Raw genomic sequence first — 24,271 nt, 5'->3', positions numbered from 1 at the left:
TTTCTTCAACCTATGACACATTTCCATATAGCTGTATTGAGAAGATACTTTTGATAGTGAATATTCAGAATTCTGTTATTTAAATAAGGCAAGACCTCCAATACTCACACCTGATTATAATCATCATTTTGTTTCATTTGTTTAATTGAGTTCTCTGTATCTAGGTTTAGAATTTATAGAAAGAACAGATCACATTTTATATTATATTTATGCAAAAATGTTGAAAATTCAAAAGGGTTCACAAATTTTTACCATTGTATCTCCTTATTGAGCCTTTGTGGCGCAGTGGTGAGAGTGCAGTACTGCAAGCTACTTCTGCAGCCAGCTGCCTACAATTTGGCAGTTCAAATCCCACCAGGCTCAAGGTTGACTCAGCCTTCCATCCTTCCAAGGTGGGTAAAATGAGGACCCAATTTGTTGGGGGCAATTATGCTGACTCTGTAAACCGCTTAGAGAGGACTGTAAAGCATTATAAAGCAGTATATAAGTTCAAGTGCTATTGCTATTACTATTATCAACCTGCCATTTGAACAGAATATTTGAACTGAATATATCAATCGATCAATATTTTTCTATGATCACAAGCCAGAATTAAAAATTAGAACATTAAAATAAAATGAAACAGAGTAGAACAAGATACAGTACCACATTGCAGTTATGGTGAGATCATTAATGGTTGGCCAAATTCTGCCTAATTTTACAGATAATATACCAGAATGTAACTATGTTCAAGGCCTGTTTCATACGTAACACACAGAAACAACTGTACATAAAAGAGATAAGGATTTCCTAGATATTTTATCAGGGTAGTTATAAAATGAGTCCATGAATCCTTATAGAGAGTACAATACGTTAGCTGGGGTTTCAATGGCAACTTATCCATAGAGGCTCAATCTCAGCTCATGTCTGGGATTTTTGGGACTATTTGGTTGGTCCTTGCACCAGAAATGTGTGCAAGCCAAACCTCAGCTGAAAATATTTTCAGTAGTGCTGATACTCTGGTGAAATGGAAGTTATTGGATTGTGACCACTGGCTTTTGGTTTTTTAGCATTTTGTATGTCATAGTTTTGAAGTGCATTGAGTTTAGTGGAACTGTGAAAAATCATGCCTAAAGATTTAAAGATTTTTACTTGTTTAATATTCTGGCCATTTACTCTCCAGGCATGCTGCTTAGATCTCTTCGCAAAAATCAAAATTTTAGTTTTGCTATGGCTGATTTATATAGTAATATTTTCATCACTGTTAAATGAATAAATGAAAATCTATCCTGTCCTATGCAGCAGAAGATGGGACAAGCCTCTTCCACCACCACTAGTCTGCTGCCTCAAGAAAGTATAATTCAACCTACAACTAGCTGCTGTTTTACAGTATTTTTCTCCAAACTTCAGTGGATGGAGAAAACAGATTCATTCAGTAATAAAGGCATCATGAACACAATCAGGACTACCCACTTTGGGACTGCAGCTGCATGAAATGTATTTTGATATTAAACATCTAAATAGAAACTGTTCTGCTTTTAGAATATGTGTCATTATATACAAATCTAAAGGTACACTTAATTCTATACACAAATGAGTTTATATAGACAAATTAAATACTTATATACCCATCTATATCTAAATAATTAACATGTTTTTGAAACCTGTAATTCAGTGCTTCTGAAACTTTTTCTTTCATTATCCAAAACAAAACGGCTTATCAGAAAGTTCTTTTTGCCCAACTTATGTAAAGCACTTTAAGTAAATTGAAATGTCCCTGTTGTGATTGAGTAATGGGTTTCTGTGTAAGTATCCAAAGCAAAATAACTTTTACCCAATTTGGGATAATTTACCCAAATTTGAGAAGCACTGTTGTAATTGTTATATCTAAATTCAGCATTCAAATTTACATACAGAAACTGAATCCAGATCAGGCAAGACTGTCACACCAAGTGCAAAATCTTCACTTTTTTCAGACTTAGGCAGGATATCTGAAAGATTTAAGGAATTAGCAAATTTAGTTAATTATCTCAATAAAAATAATCTAAATAAGTTGTATACATTTACAAGATGTGGAACTTCAATTTAAGGTTAAATCCCATATATTCATGACACATATACAATATCCTAGTTGTCTAAAACAATGGTCCCAACCTTTCTGGCTTGATGGTCCAGCAGGGATGGGGGGTAGAGGGGATACTCCCTTGTGAGTGGTAAGTGGGCGGGTGCAAGCACCTGCAGTTCCATTTGGATTGGGACCCCTGGCCTAAAAGACATGTGAATATAGCTTGGATGAAAGTAGCAAACCTACTCCCATCTTTTCCATTTCAGCTCTCTTTATCTGAAAAGTAGGCACATGTGAAGAATATGACTAAGACTGCAAAACACATCCATTTAGACTACCTTCACTATTTAAAATATTAAGAAAAAATGAAGATTACCTTTAATTTTCCTGACTTCTTTAATGATTTTCTGGAGTTTGTTCATTTCTGCATCATATTCTGCATAATTAATATTCCTAGCTTCAACTTTAGGAGCTTGAAATAAAGAAGGATCAGTACCAAGGTAAGAACATTGTAGATAGCCACTATCACTCAGTGTAACAATCACACCTTTCAAATTTCTGCAAAAGAAAAAAATAAATTATTATATTGTAACAATATAAAGCCAACTCTTATACTATTCAGTTAAGAAATACTTATTTTCTTAAAACAGTATAAACATACAAAGAAGACATATTGAAATAAAATTAAAATGTTTCCCCACAATTATTATCCAGTTATTTGGATGCTTTAGGAAAGAAATCTGTATCATGTTTGAATATTTTTCTGCTTTTGGCAACTTATTTTGATATATTAATAAATACTCCTTTCTCAAACTAAAAATATGTTGTTGTAATAACTACAAAATATAAAATTTAATAATGTTACAACTCTTAATAAGAATAGCTGGAGACCTCCATCTTTGGTTTGCATCTACTGTATAATTAATTCTGAATATTTTTCCAGAGGGCTAATGGCTATTATAGTTTTCTCCAAGAAAATTCACTTGCAAAAAGGAGTCAAACTCATTTCACTTGATCTACTACTTATGATTTTAAATAATTAACATTCACATTTTTAATTTCCTATTTCCAGTTTGAAGTATTGAATTAAAAATATTTTGGCATCAAATATTATCAACAACTAAACATTTCTAAACACTTCTGCCAGGTACTATCTTGTTTCAAGACCATCTAACTATCACTCTACTCAATTAAAATTCTTGCTTAAGTTACTGAAAATAATAGTGAAGGATAAATTTTATATCACATAAAATATTTAAATGGATCTTCTGACTTTAAAAAAAACTTGTGTAAAAGCTAGTGGGAAGGTATGTGTTCCCTCGAGGTTTTTTTTAAAATGAAAATTAACTTGGAGTTGTATTAGTTTGTGTGAAATAAATATACTTGTAGTGCCTATTCAGTAATGAGACAGACAGCAATCAAAAGATGTAACCAAAAGAGGAGCATTATAAAAATTGACAACTGCCTATGAATTAACAGTAGGGAAAAAAAAGTCAAGTGATCGATATACTACACATTGTCCCTTAGCTAGATATTCTAAGTTAATATTTTTCAAAGGTGCTACGATCCATGCTATACTTTAAATACAACTTAAATATATAAAAGCAAATGTAGACAATGTTCAATACATCAAAAATTAGATAACAATTACTTTTCCATGATGACAATAAAATGAATCCATTCAAAAAGTGTGTTATATGAGTGTGGGCCCTGATGTGCTCAGCTAGATAACTAATACATTTTTTTACATAGCAACAATATTAGGTCAACAATATTGGTTAACAGTAAGGTGTTGGAGTGACTGGAGAGATACATGTTCAACTCCATCTTCAGTTATGGAAGCTCACATGAGCTCATTATTCTCAATCCAACCAGCCTCCAGAATTATTGCTATAAGAAAAATATCAGAAAAAGGAATGTAATGTGTACTATTCTGAACTCCTTGAAAAACAGTATAGAATAAAATAGAATATAACAAAACAGAAAATAACAAAAATATGTTATGATTATCAATATTATTCACAACACTAAAACATACATTGTAATAAAATTGTTTCAGTAACTTAATTGAATTGAAAGAAAGACAACATGGCATGTATAATTCAAATAGTAACAAATTTATTATGGTATGCGTTTTCTCTGATTACAATTCATTTCATCAAACAGCACAGCTTAACAACCACAAGCTAATCAAGGACAATTAAAATAAGCTCAAATTTTATTCTAGGAAATACACACACACACGATTCTAAGCTAAAATTATGCTAAGACTACGTACAGTAATTTCCCCAGTCGTGCTGCCACAGGAATATGAGGAAGCTGAGTTGCCCATTTCAGAGTCACATCTTGATAAACATGTAGGATGCTGTTGTGATTTCCAATCAATGTGTTTATGGCAGTCCCAGACACTACAACATATGTAAGGAGTTTGGGAAAGATGTTATATTCATATTCCTCTTAACTATTTTTCTTCTTTTAAGAGACATTCTTATATATTACACCAATATATGTGAAATAAATGTACAAATAAGGATAACTCCTAGAAATGTTATGACTATATTTTTGCTAGTAAGATCAATTTTTTTGAGTCTATTGTAGTCTCAGATAATAAACTAGAAAGGAATAGTAAAATATGTCTGTAACAAAAAGTTTGGAGCAAAGAGATACAGTACAATTTTTTTAAATAAAAAAGTATAATTGCTCAGTTTCAATTTAATAATTTAACCCCCTACCCTGATCAGAATGGATTATATTATTAAAAAAATGGAGAACATCATAAACAAATACAACCCATCTTATATATTATAACCCTTTTAAATGGTCAGCTTTAGTATTCCATTTAACAATTTATTTAATTACTATAGGTGACCAGGAATTTTGTACATGCAAGCAAATAATAAAGGCGGGATGGATAGGGTAGGATAGCAGTAAGATAGAATAGGATTGGGATGGGATAGAGTGGGATGGGATAGGGATGAGATAGGAATAAGAGATCAGAGATCAAGATAAAATGATATATAAGAAGGGGAACAAATTCAGCCATCCTTTTTCCTTCTGGCTGTTATTTATGCTACTCAAAGAGAAGATAATTCCTTCATTGGAGACACAAAGGAATGGAACAAGGGCTGACATACAATCATATACTACTTAATTTGTGCTCATCATGGAAATGCAAACTAATATTTTACCAGAGTAGCTTAACCATTCTCCCAAAAAAATAATTTCCACAGTTTATATTCCATTTCTCTGGAAAGAGATGTTAATTTGGTTCATAAATGTTAAATTTAGAATGACATCACTGAATCCATTTTACAAATCTGATGTTCACATATAGAAATCCATTTTAATAAAATAACTGCAAGGTCTACTACTATAGTTCAAAGTTAACACATACTGTGTTTCCCCGAAAATATGACCTAACCCAAAAATAAGCCCTAGCCTGTTTTTTTGGGGGTGGGCCTAATATAAACCCTACCCCCAAAATACGCCCTAAAGAAGGAGATAGGCGTGGCCAGCACAGGAGGCAGCCCAATTGTGTGTCCCCTCAGAAATACAGGTAGCGATCCCCGAGGCATGGTTGCTCCTTCCTTTCCCCAGTCACCTCATGGAGGTTTGGTCCCTTAATCACAGCCTGCAGATCAGCTGAGCCAGCGAAGGCCAGAAGCTGTCTCTCTGGGCACCTGGGTGTTTCCAGAGCACTCTTGCCAGTCTATGCTCTGCCCGCAGCATCAGGCAACCTCGCAGCTGAGGGCCTGTCTTCCACAGCTCATCTTGTGGCTCTGGATCAGGCAGTGACCATGGTTTGCACACCATCAGGCCAAGAGCTCAGGTCTTGTTTAGGCTGCTGCTATGAAGCAGAAAACTGGCGTGTAGGGATCACCTGCTCCACCCCCCTTCCTCTGCCAGGCTGCACCTACTGCTGCTGGCCTTGCAAGGGCTCTTCACCCTCCTGGCTGGACTGTTCTCAGCTGCCCTGCAATTTTGGCGGGCAAAAGTTCCTTGGTGGTCCTGCAGTGGGATGGAGGGGGAGAATGTCCCTTCCTTTTCCATCCATCTACTCCTGCCTGGTGCGGGGCAATTTTTGTGATGCAAAGGAGCAAGGGGTGATCTCCCCTCCCTCCTCCATCTGTCTGTCCCGCTGCTGGGCTGACACAGAGTTCCTACTTGCCGAAGCAGTAGCTCACCCAACCACTTTCTGCCAGCGTGTAGATATGAAATTAGACTGAATGGGTTTGCTTTGTCCTCACAAAAATCATCCCCAATTAAAGGAGGATTGGCAGGAAAATCCCCCCCTCACTTGCAGATCACTTTCCGAAAGAGTTTTCCTCACCCTGCTCACCCATTGTGCAGGCACTTCTGATCTTTCTCCCTTTTCCGCATCTCAAGCAAACTCAAACCATGATGAACGAGGCAGCCAACAAGATCCGAGGGGTGTCTGCAGTTCTGCCCTCTGCTCCACCCTCACCTAAACCAGATCCACCCCCTCTGTTCATCAGCCCCACCAGCCCTGTACACATGCACATCCAAAAAATTCTCCCTCCATGGCTGCAGCATAAATCATCCCCAAGGAAAGGAGAATCGGCAGCGCCTGCACAATGGGCAGACAGAGTGAGGAAAACTTTTTCAGCAAGTGATCTGCAAGTGGGAGGAGGGATTTTCCTCTGATCCTCCTTTCCTTGGGGATAATTTACATGATAACAAAGCAAACCCATTCAATCTAACTGCATATCTACACACCGGCAGAAAGTGGGTTGGGTGAGCTACTGCTTCAGCAGGAAGGAGCTCCGAGGCAACCCTGAGCAAGACAAACAGGAGGAGGGAGGGGAGACCGCTCCTTCCTTCTTTGCAGCCCAAAAATTGCCCTGCAGCAGGCAGGAGCAGACTGATAGAGGAGGAAGGGATTATCTCCTCCTCCCTCCTCAATGCCACTGCAGGGCCACCATGGAGCTTCTGCCTGCCTGCAGGAAAAATAAACCCATTCGATCTAACCGAATATCTATACACCAGTGAAAAGTGGGTTGGGTGAGCTGTTGCTTTGGCAGGCAGGAGCTCCATGGCAGCGCTGCAGCAGGACAGATGGAGAGGAAGGGGAGACTGCTCCTCCCTCCTTGGCACCCAACAAGTTGCCCCCACCAGGCAGAAGCAGTCCAGCAGGGATGCTGAGAGCAGCATGGCCAGGAGGTGAAGAGCCCCACGAGGCCAGCAGCAGAAGGTGCAGCAGGCCCAGCAGATGGGTAGAGGCATGGGGGGGGGGAACAATCCCTATGCACCCCATGGCCTTCTGCCTAATTGTAACAGCAGTCTGAGCAAAACCAGCTCCAATGTCCTAGCAGCAGCAGGGCCAGCAGGCATGGAGGGCAGAGGGCAGAGCAGGCTGGTTTGTTGTGGCCGCAGGCAAGTAGATGTTGGGACAGAGGACAGGGCCAGCAGTAGAAGCGCTCCCGCTCATAAGCCCTCAGGCTCGCTGCCTCCTGTAGGTGAAAAAAAATAAGACATCCTCGAAAATAAGGCCTAGTCCTTATTTTTGAGCCCAAAAGAAAATAAGAGCTGGTCTTATTTTCAAAGAAAACATGGTATTTATAGATTATAATGTAATGAATATTTTTATGTACTCAAAAAGCAATGAAGGTTAAAAGTATTGTTACAGACAAAACATATTTACAATGGTATAATTGTGGTTGACATGTGTTAGGAATCTGTCCACCAACTAATTGGGTTGGCAATATATAAACCAACAATGTATGTTTGTAGCTTTAAGACAAAATCACTGTATTGATTTATACTATATTCCGATTAGTTAATTATATTGCAAATTACCATAAGAGGGAGCTAGAGATCATAGCTTGCTCTCTCTGACATTTTGGTGCTACCTAAGGTTCTCTGTTGTATTTATGCTGTGCTTATATTTTGATATTTTTGTTTACTATAAATGACAAAGGCAACCGGTAAGACTTTGTAATTGGATATTCTTTGGACTGTTAAATGTATATGACCTGGACCATTTATTGGACTGTGCTATTTCTTAAAGTAAACTTTAACTCAATTTAGTGTATCTGTGTGTGGCTGAATAATTATTCATAACTACTCTCATAAACGTTTCCATGTGCATATCCTTGTTACTCAAGGGTTACTCTGCACATATCATAACATTGTTTATGGGCCCAGAGAGATATTGAGAATCAGTGTGAAAATACAGTTTCATATTCAGACAGCCGATTGAGGTTTATTGTTAAACTACCAATGGCACAAGAACAGTCAACCAGTATATCCCAAATAACCCGGTTGGATGGAACAAAGTATGTTTCCTGGTCTATGAAGTGCAGCCTACTTCTGCGCAAAGACGGATTATGTAGTTAATAGTCCACCGGATGTAACAGCTTGGGACCCATTGAATGATGAAGATAAAAAGAAAATAGCTGACTTTAACCGGGATAACGAAAAGGCTCTTAGTATAATTGGACTGACACTGAGTGATCAGCAGTTAGTCCATATTCATGATGAAGAATCTGCTGCTAGGTGTTGGGACATTTTAAAGAGAATTAATGTTCGAGATAGTGTGGGTGCACACATACACCTTACATGTAAACTATTTAGAGCCCATCTTATAAAAGGTGGCGATATGTTAGCTCATTTGGAGTTGTTGAAAAGGACTTTACAAGAGCTAAAAGAAAAGGAGCTGATTTTCTTGGAGTTGCATCAAGTTTACATCATTCTTTCTTCTTTGGATGAAGCTTATGATGATTATATGTCTTCACTGGAAGTTTTAAACAGAGATGAACTTACATTGACTGGCATAACTGGAAGACTATTAGAAGGCAAGAAGAAGGCAAGACAGAAATCAACTGAGAGAAAGACAACCACAAAAAGAAAAACTGTCTTCAACTGCCTATATTGTTAGGAAATGTTTTTCTTGTGGGGCTAAAGGTCATATAGCCAGATACTGTAAAAAGGGTAAGAAATAGAATGCTATTAATATACAGAGAGCTTATAAAGATGTTAGTTTAGCCATATCAAGTACAACTACAACTGTAAACCATGATATATGGGTAGTTGACAGTGGAGCATCGCAGTGTATAACTAAAAGTAAAGAGAGGTTTGTTAACATGACAAAGAGTAACCAGCATGTATCATTACCTAATGGATGGAAATTGAGAGCATCTGGAGAAGGTACTGCATATTGTTCATGTATTAATGAACGTTTACCGATATTATATGTACCTAGACTGATATTTAACTTGCTATCTGTAAAAGCAATGGTAAAAGCAGGATTTGTTGTAACCTTTCAGGGAGATAAATGTTTAATTGAAAAACAGGGTAAAAGCGTTACTGTAAGATTGGATAATGGTTTGTTTATTATACATGATAATCCATTAATTAATGTTAACTCAGTTTATGAGAATAAAAAGCCTCATGATGAATGTATTCATCTGCTCCATAGACGTATGGGACATATAAAATTCAAAATGCTAAAGAAAACTGTTGAGTTATCTAATGGTATAAAATTAAAACCTTGTACAAAGTATTTAAATTGCAATGCTTGTAATCATGAAAAAAGCAAGGTAACTCCTGCAAATAGGGTAAATGGATTCAAAACCAGTGAACCATTAGAGGTTGTTTTTGCTGATATTATTGGACCCAAGAAACCTAGTTTAGGTGGAGCCTGTTACATATTAAGTATAATTGATCATTTTTCCAGTTATTTAATGAAAACGAAGATAGAAACATACCAGCATTTTGTAAACTAGCTAAAATTTGCTGAAAGGGAAAAGAAAGTTATTAGCTTAGTAACAGATAATGGTACTGAATTTAGCAATAGAAAGTTTGAAGCCATGTTACAGAAAGCTGGCATTGAACATAAGCGTTCTGCTCCTTATAGACCACAACATAACTCATATATTGAACGTAGAGGACAAACATTACAGGCTATGGCTAGGACTATGATTTCAGATTCTGGTTTATCAGAGAAACTTTGGGGTGAAGCAATAATGTATGCTAACCATGTTTTGAATAACGTAGTGAATTCAACGACTGGTGAATTACCATTTACTCGTTGGAATGGAAAAAAGCCAGATCTCAGTTATTTACATACATTTGGAACCCCAGCATGGGTCCATATTCCCACGCAAGTAAGGCAAAGGGGACAACATAGAGTGAGACAATTATATTTTGTAGGTTATGAAGCTAATCACAGATCATTTAGATTTTGGGAGCCAGATACTACTAATGTATATTGCAGTGCAAGTGCTAAATTTCTGGAGCATGTTGGCTGGAGAAAGCTTGAACAGGAATATAATAAGGTACAGGATAGTGTTGTTGTTGAGACTACACTGTTTACCGATAATCCTGATGATAATAATATTGATGATAAGATAGTGGAGGAATCCTCAATGGAGGAATCATCAATAGAAGAACCCTCTATGACTGTAGAAGACGAGGATTTGATAGGGGAGGTAAAGGAAGAGGACATGCCAACAACATGTACTGAGTTGCCTAGGAGGTCAACTAGGGAGAGATGTCCACTTGACAGATTTCAAGCAAGCATTGTATGTCAGGTTAATACAGAACCTTCTAACTTCAATGAAATAAAACTGTATCCTACAAAGGATCGGGTAGCTTGGCAGGAAGCTATGAATAGGGAGTTAAAATCATTAAAGGATTTAGAGCTGTATGAGGATGTAAAGTTACCACCAGGTGAGCGTGCAATAGGTTGCAAATGGGTGTATAAGATAAAGACTGGTATGGATGGGACTATTACCCATAAAGCAAGATTAGTTGCTCAAGGATTTGCTCAGTCAGATAAGGACTATGATGAAGTTTTTGCACATAGTCTGAGAGCAAATACATTGAGAGTAGCATTAGTTTGGGCAGCAAAGAATAAATGTAAAATAAACCATGTAGATGTTGAAACTGCATATCTACATGCACCTTTACAACATACCATCTATATGAAAAAGCCATTAGGTTTAAAGGATGATGGAAAAACTGATTATTGGAAATTAAAGTCTTTATGGTTTAAAGCAATCCGGTTATGAATGGAATAAATTTATTGTAAAGGAATTAGTTTCAATAGGTTTTGAAGCTGGTATAGCTGATCCTTATTTGTTCCGAAGAGAAAAAGGTGGTTTAATTTCTCTATTACTGTTATTTACGGATGACATAGCAATTATAACTAAAACTGAACAAGAAGCAAATGATGTTGTTTATAGATTACAGAAAAAGTTCAGGATTAGAAATTTAGGGGAAATTAAGCATTATACGTGAAAACGAATAAAGGTTTTAAAATTTTGTAAGCCAAGAAGATTAGCCAATTATTAAAACGCTATAACATGAAGCATTGTAAATCTGCTAAGACACCAATGAGTAAGGAATTTACACATAGTGATATTAAAGTCCTATGTTTGATAAGGAAATATATCAATCCTTAATTGGTAGTCTATCATATCTGGGTAATTGGTCTAGACCAGATATATCTTACATTGTAAACCAATTGGCTAGGTATAACGCTGAACCAAATGAAAGGCATTGGCAAGCAGCTAAGCGAATAATTAGGTTTTTAAAACACATAATCCATTATTAATTATATTTAGAACCAAGTAATAATGCTGTTCAGCAGGTTTTCCATTTTAAGTATTTAGGTATTCAATTTCAGAACACTGGTGCTTGGACTAGACATTGAACCCAGGTGCTGAATTCGGCCTCCTGTAGATTTTAAGATTTTTTTATACCCAAGGAGGCCAGTTTATTCCTTCTGCTCTGCGTATTTACAAAGCCAAAACTTTGGCTCAAACTCTTTACGGAATTCCCATATGAATACGGGGCTTCAAGGATTATATTGAAAGAACCCAGGCTGTCTTTTTTAGAAAACTTCTGGGTCTTTCTCCTTGTGTTGGTTTTGATCCGGTGTACGTGGAACTGGGCACTCGATCAGTCGAATGTATGGTGTGGATTAACACCTTTAAATGGTGGTTTCGGGTGCTCTTTCTGGAAGTTCCTGGTGGCTACCTCTCCCTGGCATTGGCTGATTCTCATATTTCTTGCTGGGAGAGGGAGCTGATGAAGAAATTACACCTGCTAGGTTTTACGGGGGATGCCCTGGGAGATTATGGCCTTAAGGACGCCCAATTTAGGATAGTCCAATGGCTTGCGGACATTGAGTTGCAATATCTACGAGCCAGAGCTAAAAAAATTTGCTTCCCTCTGATCTTCAGCAATTTAATAATTACAGACTAAGGATGGCTTCCTATTTTTACACTCTAACCATTCCCAAGTATAGAAGAGCTTTCTCCCTAGCTCGCTTTAATGTTTTGCCCTCAGCACTACTGGATGGGCGATTTAAGAAGCTCCCGATTAACAGGCGGCTATGCCCCTGTGACAGAGCTGAGGTTGAAACTGTGGAGCATGTCTTTTTATATTACCCTATATATAACGCAGGCAGATCTAAGTTACTGTCTCTCCTTGAAACAGACCCTTCTAGACCCAATGTTAGTAATTTGTTCTTATATTGTCTAGGGGATGATTCCTCATATATCACTTCTTTGGTTTCCAATTTTTTTTTAAAGAGCTGTAACCATCAGAGAACGCTGTAATTCCCCTTAGTCAAGTTTTTGGTGACCAATTGTTCATGATTAATTTTCCCATGTTCTTCTTTTGTTGTACTTGTGTTTTGGTCTGTGACCGCAAATAAAGTATTATTATTATTATAGAACCAAGTAATGAATTAATGTTAACTGCATATGCTGATGCAAGTTTTGCTACTGATAAGTAAACATCAGATATAGTGGTAATGTTGGGTAATGCTTTAATAGGATGGAAGTCTATTAGGCAACAACATATTAGTTTATCCACTATGGAAGCGGAATTCTCATGTTTATCATTACTGTGTACGGAATTGATATATTATAAACAATTGTTGAAGGATATTGGAATTACTGTACGTGATCCGTTTATTGTTTATGAAGACAATCAATGTGCAATTAGCATGGCTACAAATTTAGCTGTTAAAACAAGGTCTAAACATACTGATTTGAGATATTTGAACATTAGAAAGTGTGTTCAAAATAAATTAATTCAGTTAGAATACTGCATGACTGAACATAATATTGCAGATCTTTTCACGAAAGCTCAAGGTGCAGTTAAGCATAAAGAGTGTTGTGAGAATTATGGTTTAAAGTAGTAATGTATTATATATTGACCTACCCAAAGGGGAGAATGTTAGGAATCTGTCCACCAATTAATTGGGTTGGCAATATATAAACCAACAATGTATGTTTGTGGCTTTAAGACAAAATCACTGTATTGATTTATACTATATTCTGATTGGTTGATTATATTGCAAATTACCATAAGAGGGAGCTAGAGATCATAGCTTGCTCTCTCTGAGATTCTGTTGCTATCTAAGGTTCTCTATTGTATTTACACTGTGCTTATACTTTGATATTTTACTGTTTACTGTAAATGACAAAGGCAACCGGTAAGAAGACTTTGTAATTGGATATTCTTTGGACTGTTAAGCGTATATGACTTGAACCATTTATTGGACTGTGCTATTTCTTAAAGTAAACTTTAACTCAATTTAGTGTATCTGTGTGTGGCTGAATAATTATTTATAACTACTCTCATAAACGTTTTCAGGTGCATATCCTTGTTACTCAAGGGTTATTCTGTACATATCATAACAACATGCTAGAATTAGAACTTGTAAACCTTCTTTATAACAATGCTATTAATTGCTTTTATTCACAAACCTGAGTATGGAAGAAAGCAACTTGGGCTGTGGTCAAGCTTTTTAATGAACCGAATTTGTCCATTATCCTTAAAGCAAAACAAATTTCTCTCCCCAAGAACAAATATGCTGGAAACAAGCTGATTAAATGAAACAACACATACGTCCAGGGCTTGCTCTCCAATGTTTGAAATCCAGTCCACCTTAAACAGATGAAGAGACAAAATACAGCAGTATGGAGCATATGTTAACAGCAGCTTTCAATTTCACTTCAATTAAAATTATTTTTCAACCTGAGATAAAATGCCACATAGCAAAGTCATAAATGGCATACACTAATTTCAGCATACTTCATTGTTTAAGAAAAGGAGTAAGCTTCATAAACCAGAAGATTGGTTTCACATCATAAGGTAAATGAGAGACTAATCTGTTCCTAGTCTATAAATTATAAGAAATGTTTTAAAATGTTGCACTTTAGTTTTCTTTGATTTCTCCTTCTTTTAATTACTCTCTAGTTTCAATTAGATAAGCCCTGCTCCCAAAGCAAAAAAATGTATGCGGTAAAGTAAGCCAGGATGAGATTAAATTATACAAAAAACACCCACCTTGTACATATAACATGAAATAAAACTTTTGCTTACTTTTTCCATAGTATTCAACATTTCAATGGATCCTTTTAAAATTATGTCAAAGATAAAAATGTAACCACTTGTTTTCCCCTATTGATATGGAAGATCTTTTTTTAGGAAAACCAGCATAAACCCCATGGCAGAATTGAAGATTGTGACTATATAAATTAATTTATAATACAATCCTATACACACCTTTGTACAAAAACTAAAACTATTAAGATCAATGGGATTTATTCCCAGGAAAGGGTTAAGGTTAGAGTTAGGATATATACTTAGGTGTAGTTGTAAGCAATAGCACTGATTATTTATACCTGAAAAGGCAATAAGCTACTTGCAACTCTCTAGCTTGTTACATTATACAACACTATAAATCCATCCTGCACTCCAATACCGCATTACAAAAAATTGGCAGTAAAACAATTATCGTTGATGCTATATTTGCATTTTTGTTTAAATTAAAAGATGAAATATGTGTGTGTGTATGTGTATGTGTTATATTTTATATTTTAAAGTGTATTTTATATATTTATAAATAAATTATATACACATGTATTGTTATATGTAGAAATAATATATGTATGTATGTATGTATGTATGTATAACTGTATCTAACAAATATGTACTGTTTTGTAATGTGTTATGTTCTAAAGTAAATATCAGGAACATGGGGTTTGTATTTTGGCTTGAGAATTAATGTAAGAGATGCTAGGGTCATTCTGACCTGAATGGAACTGGTTAATGATCCATTGTTCAGAAGAACATAATGAGAAGATGCCATGAGAACAAGGGTGGTTTCCAAAGAAAGGAAAACAGTTGGTACACTACAGGTGTGGCATAGGGAATTATGTAGTTGAATAGATTATGAACCCAGGAAAGGGGCAGAGACTGTATATTTGAACCTATATATATATATATATTCCCCAGCCTTCCTGGGAAAGATGCTTTCTGCTATGTGCAGAATTCCCTTTTGTAAAAGCTTAATAATAAAGCTCTTGTTTACTGTCTCCAGTTGTGTTTTATCATTTTCTCACAACTGGCTTGCGAACAGGGATTCAAAGACATCCAATTTGCCGCTGGTGGAGGTAAGCTGTCTGTAGACTGGGGGGCACCCATGCTGTTTTCAGTGGCTAATTTGGGAGGTCTCTCCTTCTCTGGAGGTGGATTATGGATTTGCTCTTCAAATGAACTGCTGGAGACCCTAAACAAGGAGCTGAATGAGGAAGTAGCCCAAGTGGAGAGCACCGGTGCCCAAGTGGAGAGCACCGGTGCACTAGTACGTAAGGGGTACTTAGTTAAGTCTCACTGGGTGATCTGTCCCTCCTTGAACAATTGATGATGACTGAGTCTTCCTTTTTGAAGTGCAGCGTGATTTCTATTAAAGGAAACAGTTAAAGGAGGGAATAACAGTCTTGGGTGGAATATGGGCCCCTGAAACAAAATGTTTGTTAAGAATCCTGAAAAATAAATTATTTATAGTCCCCCTCTTCCCCTCCGAGGAGGTTATTATGTCTTTAGAAGGGAGTGACCATATTTAGAGACAGGTAGTAGTCACACTGTGATTAAAGCCACTCCCTTTTCCACTGTCTGAAGAGTGGGCTATGGATGCTTATAATGGTATGTTTGCATGAAAGTGTCTATGTGTAATTATTTCCCAAAATCTTCTGGGAGGATGTGGTAATCGTACACAGATTGTTGTTTAAGAAATTGAGTTTATTGGTTTGTGAAAAGTTCCCTGAAATAATTATGATGATTGTTTTAAATAGAAAAATGGAACTTTATGTATGAGATATGGGTTCAAAAGAAAACTCTGACTGCTGTACAAATGTGAGTGTGTGATAAGCCCTGAGGCTCATAAAGCAGGGTGTCCTTGAGACCTTTGTGCTGAAAAACAGTGAGGTTTCGATATTGTTGTTGTTGTTGTTAAGGCAAATGGAGATATAAATACCCCATGGTGTGAAAGATATTTATGGAAAATAGGTATGATTTAATAAAGTTAGAGAGAATTGGAAAAGTATTTTGTTAAGAGGAATGGAATTTGTGTAGGTGAAACTTTTTCCACTCCCTCTACCCCCCTTCTGTCAGATTGTTACGCAAGGACTTTTTGCTTTGAAAGAGAGAAGTAGGAAAGGGGGCTTGTCTGCTGCTCATTTTAAACATTTTTTTTCTTTTCTCTGCTGAGAGGGAGGAGTATTGCTAGATCTAAATCTGAATAATATGTTTTCTTTCCTGCTCTGAAGTGTGATTTTCTTTTTTTAGTTTGATTTAGTTTGATTTTTTAGTTTGATATTTCAGAATAGTGACCCAAAATATGGTTGCTTTATTTCTGAAGGTTTTTTTTTACAACTTTCATGGTTTGCATGTGTGTTCATTTTGAATATATCCTATGGAATATTGTTTGTTTGTAAAAAAGAAAAGAGAGAGGAATTAGGAACTACAATATGTAGCCAGAGGGATAAATATTTATGTTATTTTGAGACCAGTATTACCTGGATAAGGGTAGGCTTTTGAGGATTTTAGTCCAGAAGTGGGAAGGCAAAGGATAGTTGGTGGCTTAATGGATATTTCCTTGGGGAAGGGATTGCTTCTCAAAGAAGAGTTGGACTTTTGGTCTGGCTAGCTAGAAAGTATTTTGAGTTGGACTTGTGCATTGTATGCCTTAAATTAGAAGCTTTGTATTTCTCTGAAGCTTGAGAGGCGATAGTTTAGCTCAGGGATCCCCAACCTTTTCGGCGCCGCGGCCGGTTCCGACATCAGCTGGGCGCGCGACCAGGTACGGCGTCAACTGGCGCCGCCATCTTTTATGACGGTGCGCTTCGGTGGCGTCACGGGCGCTGTTCCGTCATAAAAAGATGGCGGCAATCTAGCAGCTTCTGGTGAGCTTTTTCGGGTAGAAATGGCTTTCTACCGGAAAAGCTCACCGAGCTAAGCGCCACTCATCTTTTATGAGAAACAGCGCTTCCGGTGAGCTTTCTACCCGGAAAAGCTCACCAGAAGCGCTTTTTACCAAAAAGATGGCGGCGCCCAGCAACCAGCGGCCCGGTAAGGCTTGTTCCAGCGGCCCGGTACCGGTCCGCGGACCGGCGGTTGGGGACCCCTGGTTTAGCTGATTTAGAAGCCAGGATGCCAGCAGTAACATGTACTGTTTATGTGTAGTTTCCTTAAGTGGGGACATTACAGTATTTGTTGATGATACAGAGAAAGTTGAAGTTGAAGTTCTTCTGTGAAAGGAGTGGAGGATGGCATGGTCAGAGGATTACTAGCTAAAACATAGACTGGGAAGAAGAAACCAGTAGCATGTTTGTAAAAAAATTTGATGGATCTGGTGATGTGTATGTTTGGCCTTTGTGCATTTAAGCGGTGGCTCACTAATGTTGTTATGATGGAGTTATTCCAAGAGAACTGGGTTCTCTTAATAGGAATTTAGATCCAGTGGAGTATCTGTCAGAGCACGGGTTGTGTGGAGTTAAATACTAAAGTGTGGAAGGGTTTGGAAGATAGCCCTATAGAGAAAGGAGTTAATTTGTTTATTGATGTGTTGTCCTCAGTGGAGGACAGAAAAAGGAAGAATAGGTATGCATTGGTTAATGGAGACATTGATGAAGTTTTGGCAGCAGGAAAACTTCCATCTGAATGATCTGATAATAAGTAGATTTAATAGAAGCGGTTATTATGTTGAAAAAAGGCATAAATGAGTTGTTGAATTTCTTAGGACAACAGGGCCTGAGAGTTTAAAAAAAAAAGAAATTGCAATATGTGGAATCTGAGGTCAAGTACCTAGGACATTTGATTAGTCATGGAAATAAGAAGATAAATCCAGAAAGGATTAAGGGGATAGTTAGATAACCCCTATTGAAGAATAAGGAGATTCAGGAAATGAATGGAATACTAAGAGTAAATATATTTATTATGAAGAATATAATAGAGAGAATACATGATTAAACTTATTTGGGAACTAGCATTAATACATTATATGAAGATAATATATTTGTAAGGACATGTAAGTGATAGCCATGCAAATGGGGAGAATTTATATATATATTGTATATAAATAAAGAAAAGAGTTATGTGGAAGCAGATAGTAGAAGGAAGGGCTTTGGTCATTTGGCCATTCCAGAGAATACAGGTAGATTAAACTGAAATGCCAGCAGTAGAACATTGAAGTGTTTGCTGGTAATAGTAGATATTTTGAATTATATACACATATATAAAAATTTTAATTTTATATAAACACACACACAAATTACATCCATAAGCAGGTCATCATGTGACCGATTCTATTTTATGATCTTTTTTGTGGCACTCGTTCAGTGAATGCAGTAGTCATTAAGTGAGCCTACTGTTTGCTATGGGCCTGGTTTGCTGTAAACTAGAAATAAGCTCCTGTTTTTAGCAAGACCATCATAAATTGTGATAATGTGACCTTGGGATGCTGCAAAAGGCTGTAAATAGAAGCCAGTTGCAGAGCTAGAGTGGGGGAAGCCATCAGAATTTTGGAACTGGATTGTAAGTTGAAGACTACCTGTATATACTGTACACTGAATCTTTATTATCTTAAGATAGTTGTTTTGCATTAATTCCTATAAAAGGAAAATCAGTTCAAAATCAGAAAAATTGGTTCTACTCTTCATATAACACTCATGCCCATCCTGTTCTCACGTTTTTTTAATTAAGTAGCATGTTGATCTATATAGCTAAATTTACCACAAGTTTTTTTCCAGATCCAATTTTTTGTTGCTCAGTTTCTTGTATTTCAGCATCTTTTGCTAATGCAAGTACTTGATACCTGTAGTTTAAACAAAATATATATATATACATAATATTTTCACAATAAATGTTATATGAGAATATGTACAACATATATTATAAACTATATAATATTTTTTCACTTGTTTATATTTGCAAATTCCAACTTTAATCATAGCCAAGGATCATCTGTCTAAAGACAAGTTCCTGTAGGAGTTCTGTGAATGCACTGATGAACACTGAAATAATTATAATGAAGTAGCTCTATGGAATTTGTGTATTACCGTATATACAAATGACTAATTAGTAGATCTTTTCACAAATAATTAAAAAGTTGCCTAGAAGAAACTGCAAGTCAGCAAAGCTCAACTAAAACATGCTAGTTGTTCAGAGGCATCCAGATAATAATTCCTTGGAAATGTGGGTGTTTGCAACCATTTCACTACTTTGTAAAGCCTAGGAGCAAGAAGATTTGGCACAAAGTTAGATACTGTTCTGAAATATGCTGATCTACAAACTCATGGCACAAACTAAAATAATAATAGTCAGTGGGAAAGACCAACAAAAAAAACCTATTTGTTGTATGTATACAAAATTATAGATTTCCAAGATTCAGGTTTAAAAATAATGAGCTTCTGTTTTGACTTTAATATTCACATTCTATGAACAGGAATAATATCCATGGTTTCCCTGTTGAAGAAAGGCTTTTGCACAAAGAAAGCAATTCCAAAAACCATTTAACATTATCTCTTTATTTCCTATGAAATAAAGATTTGAACACCAAAGTAGCACTTGAGTTTGCTGCCAATGTATCTGGTTTCACAGAGAAAATAAACCAGAAACTCAGGATCATTGCTGGCATGAGAATAAGTGACAACTGAATGGAGCTCATGCACTTATTCTTAGCAGCATTCTTCAATTTTTAAACTCTGATCATGTAATCATTTATTATACTTAATGTGGAAAACCTTCCTGAAAAAACGCAAAATATACCAATCTACCTAACAATCTGATTACATAGTCAAAATCTGGAACGCAGGGCTTGAATATGAATTCACTAAAATAACAGAATAAGATAACATATTTATTTCTACTAATAATATAACTCAAAAAATAGTATTAGTAGAATAATGCAGAACAGATATGCTTATACAACATTCATACTTGGAATTACAGTAAAACTACAACTGCAGCCAGTAAAACTACAACTATCAGCTGTAATTCTATAATCCCCTAAAATAACTGAGTCTGAAGAAATCATTGCTAATTAATCTATTCTTAACAGATGTTTTACTAAACTCTTGAACAACACATCCTTTCTGAATAACTGGTTACATTATCATACTACTCTTACTGTTAAGAAACATTTTCTAATATTCAACTGAATAATTCTTCTAAAACTTAAATCCATTCTTCTATGTCCAATAATCAGCAATGATACAGTACATTGCTTAATCTATCTATAGTTTGTATCACACCATTTCTGTTATTTAAAGAAGGCAGATATTTTCCACTTTCACAAGTATATATATTCCCAATTCCTTCATCTTTTAAGACTTAGCAGAGCTTCAATAACTCTAAGTTTAAAATCACTAAATTTAGTAACTAAACTTTAAATTTAGTATCACTAAAAAGTACTAGGAATACAAATTAAGCACCAGTATGAAATGAAATGAAATGAGTAAACAGCCTAATCAAAGAGCTACCAAGAACATGCCCAATAATACTGAGAGGGCAACCCACTTGTACATAAACAGAGTATCAGGGCTCCAACAAAGGCACCCTCATTCAAATCATAAGTCTCTAGCTGCATCTCTCAGAGTAAAAAAAAAGTTTTATTAAGGAATGACCATGTTGGAGTTAGCTGGATGCAGCCAACACTAAAATTCACCATTCATTTCTCCCTTGACCCTGGTCTTTCCCCCACCCCTGGATGTATATTCTCCAATGGGATACAACCATAGCCAAGAGTCATCAATCATGCTCTCCAGTAATATTTTTGCCCGCCCACAACTTTGGGCTGCCAAGGCAATTATCTCAGGCATTTGAAGAATGCACTGTTTTCCCCCACTCTTTCTGCTGACAGCTAAAAAGACCAAAGTACCTTTTTAGTTGGCACAGAGAGCAAATCCCACACCCTCCTAGCACTGATGTTACCTATTTGAATAATGAAATATATGTAAAAAAAACAACCAAGCTCAGGGAGCAACAAGGATCCCACAGACACACCTCTCTTTAAAGCAAAGAAGCAAGTATTTCTCATTCATGCTTCTTTATTTTAGGTTTTCTAGTGAAGAAATTTGCATTTTGGACTGTTATTTTTAGCTTATTGATCATTTTGAATTATATTTTTATCTTCTAGGATTCCCAAAGGTGCTTTTTCAAGAAACAACTGGACTTTCTGAAGAAGCTTTTTGGATGAGAGGAAAAACGTCTTCAAAGAAAAAAATCAAAAAATCCCTTTCAGTTGCCTCTTGAAAAAGCACCTTTGGGACAACCATGACCTGGATGAGAGAATCTCCATAGAGAGATTTTGTCTAATTTGTACATTTGGATAAACTTTCCTTCATCTTTTCAGTCTTTAGTAAAAATAGTGAAAAATTCTGGACTCAGGACTAAACTTTGTAAAATTCCACTCAATCACTGGGCCAGTTTGATGAACAAACATTAGTGGCTTCTCGTTTCATAGCATGAACTTTTTGAAGTACAATTTTCACACCCTCTATGTATTTGTTAGTGCCCTTTAGATCACCTTTAAGTAACTTACTATTAGACTATCATAAGGCGCCTTATCAAATGCTTGGCTAATATAAAGATAATGTTTAATCAGTGTCATTTACACTTTAATTACTTTTTATAAGAGTATTGCAATGTCCATTACATAAAGCTATGCTTGAAAAGCACTAAGATAACAAAGTTATCTCCAAAGTTAGTCCAGAATGCAATAACCTGAATAGTTATGTGTTACCAAAAGGCATTAATATAATGCCTTTTAATGTAACTCAGACAACACTAAGGATCCCACATAAAAAAACTTCTATTTTGAGAACTGTATTGGTTGCTCATAGGTTTCAGGAAGCATTTCAAAGTGCTGGTTATTATCTGTAACACTCTTCGTGGTTTAGGATTTGGATATCTTCAGGATGACTTTCTTTCAATAACATGCATAATATACATATTGAATCTTGGTAAGGTTTTGTAGGGAGGGCTCTTTATATGCCTCTCAATCTGAGACTGCCATCTACAGAGCCAAGGAACTATGTTTTTTTGTTATAAAATCACATCTTAGAAATAATATCACAGATGACCCCTCCCTCCTGATCTTGGCTACTTCACTATGTCTAGGGGGATGGCTCTATGACTACTACTCTACATTAGTAATTATTTTTACTTTGGAATGTTTGATTCCTGATGTATATAGGGTGGCATTATGATGCATGATCTTGTTTTTAATTTATTATTATGCATTTATTTCAATCATTATGAATGTGAGTTATACACCATTCAGAGTCAGTTGATTGGAGGATCCCTTAGTCTAATAAATATTACACCTATATAATCTCTACAAACTACTACATAAATTACCTGATCAAAAAATGTGATAGAGTAAATCTGATAAGAAAGTAAAACCATAGTGATTTTTGATAACTAACACATTGCTTTCTACATCTTTTTAATCTGTTCTGATATTGGTGTCAGACTGAATTCTCTACAGTTCTATTTTTTCTTTTCCTGTCTATAGGGATCTTTGCCCTTCTCCAGACATCTTGTACTTCACCAATTTCTTAATGATTTCTCAAAAATATATAAACTAAACATTTGGTGAAGCCATCGGCAAATTCCTTCAATACCCAAAGATGCAATTAATCTGGTTCTACAGAATTAAATTGAAAATAAATACATACTCTTTGCTCTATCTATCTCAATTTCAATCCCTAGACTTTGCAATTTGGAAAAACTTTCTTCTCTAAAGGAAGGATTGGCAGCAAGCTAGGTATAGCTGGCAATAGAAAAGGACAGAACTATGTTGAAATATTATTTCAACAGAATTTTGCTTTTAGCCCTCTTTATTCACTAGAATAAGATGACCTCTGGATCTCTGGAAACCTCCACCGTGGAGAAAGAAAAATATAGGAGCTGTGCCTTCTACATATTCTGTAGACATATTCTTTCCATTAAAAATTCATTTATCTTCAGAAAACATTCTGTAAAAATGCAAAATGATATCTGTGTTGCAAAGAAACCACAAAGAACCCATAAAATTTAATGTGGCTTTCAGGCATTAATAAATATAGAGAGTAGCAGGATATTTCATATTAGTCAGTACTGTTAGAATATCTGGATATGACCTCTGGCACAAATTATATAATAACTACATGGAGCATTAATTAAATCAAGGTTTGGATTTTCATGTATGTAAATCATTCTGAAATATTTATATAAATACGTTTTAAAGAGCAGTGGGTATAATTTTTAAACATACCTGTAGCTCTCAACTTGTCGACAGGAAGAGACAGTAATGAATGAATCTGTTCTAGAACTATATGTCAGTGGACCAGGAAGAAGAAAGCCAGGAAGGAAACGGCCAAACGAATAGCTTTCTTGTTCAAACAACATAAGCATTCCATCCACAGACTGTACACAAATCAAATCTTGACCTACATAAAAAGAAGCAAAACAAAGCAGTTATATTTTAATACCTTTCTCTCTAAAAAGTTGCTGAAACTCTGTATGATCCTATGAGCACCTGCTTCTGTGAAAGCATGCTGAAGAATCACTTATATGTCTCTCAATGAAGATTGATATAACAAAAAAATAAAATTATTTGTCAAGTTCTTCAGACTGGAAAATAAGATAAAGGGTAAAGAAATGTAAATGGTAATAGTTATGGTTATAATTCTTCACCTTAATTATGGTATCTGTTGAGGTAATTCCCCGTTAGAAGAATGAGAGCATACAGGAAGACGTATTTGAGAGAAGTGTTTGAATAATACACACACAGTACACAGATACACTGTACAGTAAATGTAGGTTTTTACTTCCAGAAAGTTTAAGCAAAGTTCCAGATAAGCAGTCCAAAAGTCATTCACAGGTAAATCAGTCAGTTTTTCAATCCAGGGATAATCCAAA

The 24,271-nt window shown here is 36.0% G+C and overlaps 1 protein-coding gene across 5 annotated transcripts in view; it reads right to left on the bottom strand.

Annotated features, from left to right (window-relative positions):
• Positions 1-24,271, bottom strand: part of BBS9 (Bardet-Biedl syndrome 9) — a 407,995-nt gene that overhangs the window by 336,436 nt on the left and 47,288 nt on the right. For all 5 annotated transcript variants that reach the window (XM_087946210.1, XM_026674870.2, XM_087946208.1 and 2 more), the window contains exons 6-11: positions 23,625-23,799; positions 19,100-19,181; positions 13,789-13,969; positions 4,323-4,452; positions 2,421-2,602; positions 1,894-1,970 (exon numbers count right to left, since the gene is read on the bottom strand). In XM_087946210.1, coding sequence (XP_087802336.1) covers positions 1,894-1,970; positions 2,421-2,602; positions 4,323-4,452; positions 13,789-13,969; positions 19,100-19,181; positions 23,625-23,799 — 827 coding nt within the window. The remainder of the gene's footprint in view (positions 1-1,893; positions 1,971-2,420; positions 2,603-4,322; positions 4,453-13,788; positions 13,970-19,099; positions 19,182-23,624; positions 23,800-24,271) is intronic.

The sequence above is a fragment of the Notechis scutatus genome, chromosome Z, assembly GCF_049901735.1.
Source record: "Notechis scutatus isolate UNSWTSFEM ecotype Mainland chromosome Z, rNotScu1.2, whole genome shotgun sequence".
Classification (NCBI taxonomy): domain Eukaryota; kingdom Metazoa; phylum Chordata; class Lepidosauria; order Squamata; family Elapidae; genus Notechis; species Notechis scutatus.
The sequence above is the reverse complement of the archived record's forward strand: the minus strand, read 5'-3'. Positions and strand labels throughout refer to the sequence as shown.